Consider the following 10,858-nt stretch of genomic DNA (forward strand, 5'->3'; position numbering starts at 1 on the left):
AAATTGGCTGTGCTTTTTGTAATTTTCTGCGTAGGAGGTCTCCGTCTCGAGCTGCATGCACGATTGATAAGAGCGTGTCCAAAAGTCACAAGTCCAACATTAACCATGTGATCTGTCTAATCAGACAGAGCTACTATCTGCTTCCTGTTGCCGATGAGTAGAGTACATCCCCGTCAAGCTGGTTGATTTTGAAAAACGCACCTTTTTCCTCCCCGTTTTTAAGCTCTCAAGGGACGTTTCTGTCTCCCAAAAAATGGTGCCTCTTCATCACTCTGGAGAGGATGGATGTGAAAATGCCGTCTTAGTGACGTCAGAAACGCACGCGTGGCAAGAGAGAGATCTGAGAATAATAATAAAAAAAAAGAGGCATGAATCAGAGAGGATGAAAGACACATGTAAGACGTAATATGTCTAAGATCTCAGGTACGGCGGCACAATGTGGTTAAAAACAAAGTAACATTGCAATCATTTTGATCCACAATGCTCATTTAGTATCATCATTTTGAACTCACCTGAAAAAACTCGTAAAATCACAATCATTTTCTTGCATCTGAGAACAAGATGTGTTGGCCCGAACATCTCTGCAGCGCCACATTACTTCATCATGAGGCTTTTTTGTTACACACTTTGCCCTTTTCGGCTTCTCCGATTTGGATGCCACGCTTGCCGTAATGCAATTTGAGATTATATATCGATTAACTGTGCAGCTCGAATCTCAGGTTATCACAGGCTGGTTCTTTGTGGTTCTCATTTCTCCCTCCACTTCGTCTTCTTTCTATTTCGGGCCTTTAACTCTCGGAGCAACTTCAACCGCTCCCTCAACCTCACCAGAGAAGGTTTTTAAAGCCTGAGCCTGATAAATACCACTCTCTCATGACCAACTTAGTTATTAGAGCTTATGTTGTTCTTATTCCACAGTAAATCTCAGTCAGGATGTCCACACAGCCCGGGTTAACGTAGCATGACTGATATCAAAGGCCTTATGTAATCGCAGCTACTGATGTAAGATGCAAATTTATGCGCCGGCAGAAAAAAAAGGAAAGGTCTTATCGGTGTTAGAGGAGACAGCGGAAGAGTACGGCAGTGTCTCTGGAGTCTCTGGGGGCGTCACCGGCGAGCAGATGCTAGCACAGGTCCTGCAAATGACCCGCTCACCTCGACAGCTGGATCGGTGTGTGTTTCCAGACGAACACCTACACACACGCACGTACACACATTTCCCTCCATTATCACCCCAGTAGACTATATCAATAAAACAGTAGGGGGGGGGATATAAAAATGAGAATTGAAGCGCGTCGTCAAAACACAATAATCCTCCCAATTATCACCAGGGCAATCAGGCAGCATCTGGTTGTGTGCTATGTCAGATCATTTTAGCTGGAGGTCACTGTACAGGACGGCTCGCTAGGGTTTCAGTGTGTCCGCCTGTCCAGGACCACATTAGGAGGACTGCAGTGATGCACATTTGCACTCTCACACCCGTATTCCCGGTTGCGAGCGCTTGTACGGAATGCGCGCTGCATACTCGGCCACATTCAGCTTTGTGTGAGAACGTGGCGCCTTCACACGCGGATGCATAATACATGCCGCCGAGCGGAATGTTATATTTACATGCAAATGGGAGCCAGCGCCCACATGGGCATTGTGCCAGTCTGTGTAAGACGTGCGTGAGCGACACGTGCGGCATGAGTGCAGAATACACCACCAAGATGGACCTTGGAGCGCCGGCAGGCTGCTTGGCACCGAGGAAGATGATGCCCGAGAAACAGCAGCCATGCAGCAGAACTGGCAGGAGCTGGATCCTTCCCCCGGTTACATAAGATACACAGCGAGAATAAAAGGGAGGAGGAGGAGGAGGAGGAGGAGGAGGAGGAGGAAGGGGTACAAGGAGGGAAGAAGGAGAAGCCAAAATGGAAGGAAGAGGGGTGTGTTTTGGATTAGACGTTGGGGGGTGAAAATAGAAGGGGGGGTGGGAGAATGTGCAGGGAGAGGAGGCTCATCTTTCACAGCACGTCTTCAAATGTCGCAGAGAGATGAGACTCTGGAGGAGAGGTGGCGTTGAAATCCGACAGAATAGAGGATTTTAAACGGAGGGGAGAGCAGAAATGGCTGCGTGGAGCGGGAGTGACAGAGAGAGAAACATGTCTAGAAAGATGGGAGGGGAGGATGAGACGGCGGCAGCATCCTCTGTGCTGCACAAAGCGGAAGGCCGGAGGCTCTCTCTCTCTCTCTCTCTTTTCACATGACTCATATGAGAAGCAGGGACTCAAGTGTGTGCTGTAGGTGTGTGTTGATGCACTGCACATCGAGCAGTGGTGTGTGTGTGTGTGTGTGTGTGTGTGGCCCCTCTCTGCGTGTACCCTTCAGCTTTCGGATCACCAGTCCGCCAAGTCACACCCCCCCCCCCCCCCCAAAAAAAAAAAAAAAAACAGCAGCCAGAGCAAACCATCTGTGCGAGAGGGAGTGACAGGGTGAGAGGGGTGAGCCAGTGAAGAAGTGGTCACCGGCCCTGCTGGGATGCAGCGTCTGCTTGTTGTTGACTCGGCTCTGTGGTTTTTACAGGCGCTGTCATTAGAGGAAGTGACAGAGGAAGGCGGCGGTGGAGAGAGACAATGAGAGAAGTCCCCCCAAAAAAGACAGAGGAGGAGCAGTCTGCTCGGCTCGTCTCTTTGTCGCTCTCTCTCCCTTTTGTTTTTATTCCTGTCATTCAGAGACGGGGCGTTACCATGGTTATCAGGAGCCCACCGGAACAACAACATGATGTTGGGGGGGAGAAAAAAAAGAGCTGAGATTCATGTTGGTATGAGGTGTTTGTGCGTGTTTTGGTGACTCACCCCTCTATAAGCACTGATTGATGTTAATGCAGACCAATAATAACCGGCGGCAGCGAGCTGCTGCAACGAGGAGGGGAAAGTGGGGAGAGGAGGGCGGACAGGAAGCGGCAGGCGGCTGAATTGACGGCAGGAAGCGAGGGAGCGGAGGATTTTGGTAATGAGGAGGCGTGAGGAGGAATTTGGAGGGCGTAAATCTCTGAAGAGATACATGAAAGAGCTCCAAAAGCATAAATATGCACAAACACACACATATATGCGCACATGCATCTTTCCGCCCTCATGGGTCTCGCAGAAGTAAATAACGGTATTTCACAAGGCGTAAACAACCGCTGCCCTAAAAACCTCTGTTTTTATTTTAAAGGATATTAGGGAAGACACTTCAAAAGCCTGTAAATAAACCGATGGATGCATCTGTGTGTGTGTGTGTGTTTACGAGTTTGTTTTTTTGCGTGTATGTGGAGAAAATGGGGAAGAAATTAACCACTTATTTTCGATAGAGAAAGACTTTAACTCACTAAAAATGTTAATTATGTTGTTATTTATAACTAACCCCGCTGTCTTCTGTGCAAAAGTTACTGTAGTTTGAAACATCCTCTCCAGATTCAAGCAACACTGACACACCTTCTCTGACAAAATATTGTTAAAAGTACAAAGAGTACAAACACCAAACTGTGAAAGTACTCTATATGCGCCCTATCCACACCTCTTTGCAGAGACATGGGTAAATATTTCAGAGCTAATTTTTGCCTTTCCTATCATATCGCGAAACAGTCAATCGATCAAACAGTAGCCGAATGCTAGCAAGGAATTTGCTGAATGCTAACATTAGCTGTTAACGGACCATCAAATGTGTTCTTTAACCTTGAATTAAGGCCCCACTCCCCTCTGGACTTTCACTTTCTGTTGTCTTTTCACTTTGCTGATCAATCTGGAGGCAGTGGAGTGAAAACGGTTTGTCAGGTTCCCTCTGTGCACGGCTCTGAACCGCGGCGGTGCCACAGCTGAGCCTCTGAACCCTGAGCGTGATGTCAGAGGAAAATGGCCGCCTATTAACAAACAAAGGCATTCATCGTAAAGCACTCTTCATTAAAACCCGATGTGGACAGTAAAAAACACTCACCGACGCAGCCTTGATTTGCGCACCACCTCTGGTGTGGTAGAAATAAATGTGATGCGAGTAAGATGTGAATATATTTCAGCTCCACGCTCTCTCTCGCTCTGGCTGCCTTGTCGTCTTGTAAATCATCTCCGAACTGTCTCCCCTGGTCTGTCCGGTCCCAGTCTGGGTCACTGGCAGGACAGTTAACCGAGCCTCGCTGTCCACTGTGATTCCCTCTGTCATCTGAGGTTGAAGTGTGGGCAGCCTTCCGTCAGCTAAAAGGGCAAAACCTCAAAACGATTCAGTGAACCGTAACTTCAGACGAGGAAAAGCAGCAAACCCTAACCGACCCAATAATACATGAATAATTACAGATCTAAATCATTACATCAAAGAGTTTCCTGGGGAGGTTAATGGGGAAACAACTCGGGGTGATACTTCCGGTGCAGGACAGAACTAATGTAAGTAACAAATCGCTCTGACAGCTGACGCATCGGCAACACTGAATGCTTCAGAAGCGTTGGCTAAGTGATAAAGTTGCCAACCAAGATCTTCATTAACGAATGATACACCATAACAACACGGATTAGCATCGTGTTACCATGGAAATCATGAACAGTAACAGGACGTGACACAAGTCTCATGACGTATCGTGGGTGCTAGGATTAAGGTGGATACTGTTACAATCAAAATCAAGTCTTGTGTGTCCGAGTGTGTTTGCTGCAGGTCCAGCAGACCTCCTCGCACTTCTTTCCGTGCTTTCGTCCTGACAGAATAAATCCAGTGGTCTGTCTCTTTATCTCTGCCTGTCCCACTTAATAAACTACCTGCTGGAAGGACTGTGTGTGTGACCTGCAGCCCTGCCTGCTGTGTATTTAAACCTACCGCTCCCCCCTGATGGCCTGACCGTGTAACTCTCCTTGACTTGCTGGCAGGCAGAGAGAATATGAAGCTAGGCATATCCAGTGTCCTTTACTTGGTATGTAAACACTGTGGCACAGGCTACGTGAGGACGCTGATGGATTTCATTTAATGTCAAAACTACAGCGAGATTGAAGTCCTCTCAAGTAAACAATCCGAAGTGTGGTGGTAAGCATCGAGAGAGTGTGTGTATGTGTGTGTGTTGTCTGTGAGAGCAGTTTGTTTGACACACTAACGTATGAGCCAGCTTGGAAAGAATTTCTGAAAGCTTAGCGATGTAGTGGAGAGAAAGTTGACAGTAACCTGGCAAAATGGTGCGTCGTATCTGTGTGTGTGTGTGTGCATGTGTGTGTGGTTTCGCGGTGACTTTAAATACGGATCAACCTCTCGCAAAACAAACAGCTCGTCAGGTGAAGCGACAGCACAGATCATCCTCAATGAAATGAAAGAACGTGCCTTTGTGTGTGTGTGTGTGTGTGTGTGACAGCTGTGATGAATAAAGGAACAGGTAGACTTGAGACAGCATTGATTTCGCACACCGAGTGCTGCTGAGTTGATTTTATTCTTCTTCTCCAGGACACAAAAGTACACAAGTGTTTGTAGTTGTGCTCCTGGCGCTGTGTATTGCTGTGCACTCTGCAGTGTATTATGCACTGTCACATGCCTCTGCTAGATGCCTGATAGTGAGTAGAATTCCTTGTATGCGTTGCTTTACTACTCCGTATCTCTGTTTTTTTTCATACAAATATGCATGTCCTGTCAGTGCTCCTGGCAGCCGGTTCACTGGACGAGGCCGGACAAATACTACACCTGAAGCCGCTCCGACTCTGGCCTTTCTTCTTTGTGAATAAACCGAGCGCAGCCTGTCTGGGCTCTTCTGGGTTTGCGGGTATTTTTTTCCCAGCCACGTTTTGCTTCAAAATGAAACTGTAAAGCGTTTAAAAGGTTCAAAAAAGGGCAGGGCTATGGGCTACCATTAGTGAGACAGGATGTGTGCGTGTGTGTGTGTGCTTTTGTGTGTTTGGAAAGGCCCCAGTCATTCACCCTGCATGAACCACTGTCCTTTGTTTCCTCTCTAAAACACAGCAGTGGCTGATTGTCTGTATTGTCACTCACAGGCGGATGATTACTGCTGGGAATGAATGATTGCTCAACTGTTGCCTTTCAAACATTTGTGACCAGATCGACTCTCTCTCTCTCTCTCTCTCTCTGTTTTTTCTCCATCTCTCTGACTCTCTCCTTTCTCTGTCTTCTGGCCTCTCAGAGATGGCGTTCCTCCCGGTCCTCCTCCTGCTGCTGCTGACTGTTGCTCATCGCGCCGCCAGTCAAGACTCTGAGAACTCCGAGGCTCTTCCAAGAGGCTGCGGCTGGGGCCTCGTGCGTCCCTACACCTTGCTCTGTGACCTGGACTCCATATGGGGTGTGGCTGTCGAGTCAGTCGCTGCTGGTGGGGTGCTGACTGCCATCTTGCTCGCCCTAGTCCTGCTGTGCCGTTTACGCTTCATCAGTGAGGGCGAGAAGCGCAGCGGCGTGGGACCCATCCTCCTGCTGCTACTTGGCACCCTCGGCTTGTTCGGCTTGAGCTTTGCTTACCTGATCGAGCAGGATGAGTCTTTATGCTTGCTCCGCAGGGCCCTGTGGGGCCTTCTGTTTGCAGTCTGCTTCTCCTGCTTGCTGGTGCAGGGTGTCCGCCTGCGAAGGCTCGGTCGCGAGCGCCGGAGCCCTGGTGGCTGCGCCCTAACAGGCCTCGCGCTGGGTTTGAGCGCTGTGCAGGGCATCATCGCCGCCGAATGGCTACTTCTGACCGTGCTGAGGGAGGAACGGCCTGCCTGTCAGTACCTGCCGCTGGACTTCTCACTGGCCTGCAGCTACGTGCTAGCCCTCCTACTAGCTGCGCTGACTGCCGCCTCCCTCGCCCTGTGTGGGAAGACACGTCAGTGGCGCTGCAATGCCGTGTGGCTGCTGGTGACCTGTCTGCTGTCGCTGCTGCTGTGGGTGGCCTGGGTGGGCTTCTATCTGTACGGGAACGCCTGGCTCGGAAGGTCCCCGGACTGGAACGACCCGGCACTGGCCATCGCTTTAGTGGCTCAGGGCTGGCTGCTACTGATCTTCCATGCCATCCCTGAATCCCACATCTGCCTGAGGCCCCCTCCACAGCCCACCGCCCCGGATTACTTCGACACCTCCCAGAACTCGACGCGCATGAGGGAGACCAGCTTCGATGAAGACATCCCTCTATCTCACAGGCAGTTTGTGGAGAACCAGGGCTATGGATACAGTGACGAGAACACTGCAGGTACGGCGCAATCCGATGTTTTACAGCAGATAGTTGTAATATGTGCGTACAGGCTGTAGGTGGAATGTAGGCCAAAGTGAGTAATAGAACAAGAAATATTTGCATACGTTGCTGGAAATAAGTACAGGAGGAGATGTCTGCAGGATCACACTGCAAGTGTTTTCTTCCCTCAAAAGACGCAGCAGTGATGGTGGTGACTCACACTTACTAATCTCTGTCTGTCTCTCTGTTTATTCCATGCCAGGCTTGAGGAGCGGTAGCGGTGCCGGGCAACACAACAGTAACACCGGCGCCAGGCCCAGCGCTCCTTTCCGCAGCAACGTCTACCAGCCCACTGAGATGACTATGATCCTGAACGGGGGAGCGGTGAGTACATCCGCCCAATCACAGGTACACGCCGCTTACACGCCGCTCTCTCATTCAACCACGCCGACGAGACTGCATGCACATCTGTGCGTTACGGACCGTACGTCATTCGACAAGAATGAGGCAGAGGTGTGACTGTGTGTGTGAATGTGTGCGTGTGTGTGCATTATCAGTTCGTGGTTGCACGGTCATGTGCCTGTGCGTGTTGCATTTTGTGGGCACAAGCATGGATGGTTTGTCACAAATGGTCAATGGTCATCTGACGTTGATGTGTGTGTGGGGTGAGTGTGCGAGGGACTCCATGTGTGTGTAACTAAGATGCGATGCTATCTGTCCACTGAGTGATGCGACTGTCCGCCGGCCTGTCACCCTCTTCATTACGCAGGATGAATGGCCACTCGGGCTGGCACAGGTGAACTTCTTACCAGCCACTGTGTTATGAATTAAAGCCCGCTGCACAACAGCAAAACACGCCACTGGAGGCTAAAACGCTGAGGCACACACTCTCTACTACTGACTGAAAGATCATTTATAGTCACTATTCCTAGAGATTGCAGCTGGGCATGCTGATTTATCTTCTCCAGATGCTGCTCTGCATTGAACGTCCGTTTGCACTATTAGTGTTTTTGTGTAAAATTTTATAAAACTGAATAAACAGAAGAGAGCGTAGGATTGAGCGCAAGGTGAATAACACTTAAGTGTTTAAGCCTGAGGTAACTGAAGAGTTGGACACAGTCGTGACAAGATCAATAACACTCTCTCATTTGTCTGGTAAATATTAATATTACGCCAACATATTTAGCTTAGCTTAGAACAAAGACTGGAAACACTGGGGCTCCGTTCTGAACTCACTTACATTTTTAGTGCGGAGTAAACAAGTTAGGTTTCAAATGTTAATTGGTGAGCCCTAGAGGGTCTGGTAAGGAGGTGTTGACAGAGCCATGCTAGCTATTTCTCCTGTTTCCAGTCTTTGTGCTAAGCTAAGCTAACCACCTTCTGGTGCTGCATGAACATGTGGTACTGTCTCATCTCACTCTTAGGTCAAACTATTGCTTTCAGGGGAATGAAAAGCATTAAGGATCAGAATTTAAACATATCACAAGGAAGTTTTAACTGGTCACAAAAAGGTCTCGATTTAGGGATGATGATTCTTCGCAGGAGTCTCGCAGCCTACAGACAAAAGCAGCTCTGTAGTCTGATGTTATGCAATAACTTCTATATCGCTTGTCAGATGGCAGCAAAACATCTGGCCTATAAAGTAAAATTTTATGTTAGCCTTGCTGTTGAGCTATACCTTGCTGTTGGCTTATTATTATCATTATTACAGGATGTTGATAACATCAACAGAACTTTTAGAGCAGCGAATCTATTAGCTGTCGGATCACATGTAACCAGAGTTAACGGCGCCTCACTGTCATCATATTACAATTACTGATCTTACATAGCCACAGACAGATACGTTACAACATTGCTATGCATCCTGCAAGCAGCTGTTTTTTTTAACAAAAAGAAAAGAAAAATGGCACTAAAGCGAAATTGTGTCTGTATTTCAAGCGCCTCTAAAAGAAATCCACCTAGAACGTTTCCTGTGGCTGCTTTAAAAGGTGGTGAGAGGCTGTTCCACATTGTACATCTCCTGGAGGTTTGTTCCAGCTTTTTTAGAGCACAAATAATTAAATGCAGCTACTCTGTGGTGCGTCTGAAAATCTGGGACAGCTACCAGAAGACACAAGAAGACTGTCAGAGGTGTACGTTGTCCTAAAACTCTGAGCGATTTGTAGACGAGCATGAGGAAAAAAAAAAAGTATGAACGGGACCTACGCAGCCACTGTGTGCATGTGCATGTGTGAGGATGCTATCCAGATTGTTGGTGATTTAAAGTCTCAATTTTCCTTCCACAGGTGCCCTCTGCACCTCCAACCTACACGGGGAGGCAGCTGTGGTGAGCGAGAGGATCGGAAAGAAGATGTGCGGTAGAAAATGAAAGAGAAGAAGAGGATGGAGAGCGTGAGGAGGAGGAGGAGGAGGGTTCCACGACGAGGGGCCCCGCCTGGTTGAATTGGACTTAAAACATGGACGCCGACAGGGCCCCTTTCACTCTGTGTACAGACTTTAACACTGACTGTGTGCCAATCAACCATAGTACAAGTGTGTGTGTGTGTGTGTGTGAGAGCGCAAGGGAAGTTAGGGTATGGAGGACAGAGCTAAAGCTCTTCTAGCACCGAATCTCCATAAAAAAAGGTCAAAAATCACACGACCGGCAAGTAGCAAAACAACCTCAGATCCGGAAACGTCAACACGCAGTATTCTTTATCTTTTGGTTTGATTTGCTCCCCCCCCCCGAGACTACAGCACTGTAAGCATCCTCCAAAACTGTGAAATCTATCACTTTTTTTTCTCCCGCTCTGTCGCTCGTCACTGTCGGCCAGGGTTTCTTTTTTCTGCTGCTCCTCGAGTGGAAACATTTGGCTCTGTCCTCCATCCATCCGCAGCGTAGGTGAAAGACATAGCACACGGGCAAGTGTGCAGCTCGAGCAGCGCCCTCTTCAAAAGAATCCAGCTCTCCGTGGGTGCGTACGTAGGTTATCTGAGAGGAAATGAATGTGTGTGATGTGTGTATGCGCGCTCCCCTCCACCTCGACTCCACCGCTCCAACAACACCTTCCGCTTCTCCAGACTGTTACCCCCCCCTCGGCTTCACCCTCGAACACGCCCCCCTCCTCATTTCTCTTGTGAATATAACACATAACTCCGCTCACCTCGCCTCATCCTCCCACCTGCATGGACACTTTCGCAAAATGTGAGACAAACTGTGAAGCCGGGACGGGAGAGAAAAAAAAACAAACAAAAAAAAGACGTTCCCGTTGACCGCAACAAAAGCAGCCTGAAACAAGAGGGATCACAAGCTGCTAATGAACTGCTATTCAATTTATATATGAGTATATATATGAAAAAAAAGAAAAAACGATGGAGTGGAGTGGATTCTGATTGGACGAGGAGGGCGTCATTCATCAGTGGGTAGGCACCGCTTCATGAATCTAGGTCAGACTACTGTGCGCTGCTCTCCCACATCTCCGGTGGCCACTGGCGGTTTGAACCAGCCAGGAGAAACTGTCACTTTATATCAGCAGGAAACGGAGCGAGGAAATGAAATGGTCCGCCGTTCTTGGTGTTTTTCCTCTATCTGTGTTTTGCGTGTGCGTGCGTACGTGGCTGTTGTGATCTTTAATGCGTGTCGGGAGTTGAACTCGGAGTCAAGGTTGCTTTCTGGTGCTAAAATGTTCCTCCGCATGGCCCTCCCAGCGAGGAACCCACAGGAACAACACGGATGCAGATACAGTA

General features: G+C 48.7%; 1 protein-coding gene across 2 annotated transcripts in view; it reads left to right on the plus strand.

The window, feature by feature from the left end:
- gprc5ba (G protein-coupled receptor, class C, group 5, member Ba) overlaps window positions 1–10,481 on the plus strand; it is a 13,617-nt gene extending 3,136 nt beyond the window's left edge. The window contains exons 2-4 of one of the 2 annotated variants that reach the window (XM_037089272.1): window positions 6,119–7,150; window positions 7,395–7,540; window positions 9,418–10,481. In XM_037089272.1, the coding sequence (XP_036945167.1) occupies window positions 6,121–7,150; window positions 7,395–7,540; window positions 9,418–9,462 (1,221 nt within the window). In that variant the 5' untranslated portion in view covers window positions 6,119–6,120 and the 3' untranslated portion in view covers window positions 9,463–10,481. The remainder of the gene's footprint in view (window positions 1–6,118; window positions 7,151–7,394; window positions 7,541–9,417) is intronic. The other variant, XM_037089273.1, reaches the window with a different exon arrangement.
- The last annotated feature ends 377 nt before the right edge of the window (window positions 10,482–10,858 follow it).

The sequence above is a fragment of the Acanthopagrus latus genome, chromosome 23, assembly GCF_904848185.1.
Source record: "Acanthopagrus latus isolate v.2019 chromosome 23, fAcaLat1.1, whole genome shotgun sequence".
NCBI classification, from domain to species: domain Eukaryota; kingdom Metazoa; phylum Chordata; class Actinopteri; order Spariformes; family Sparidae; genus Acanthopagrus; species Acanthopagrus latus.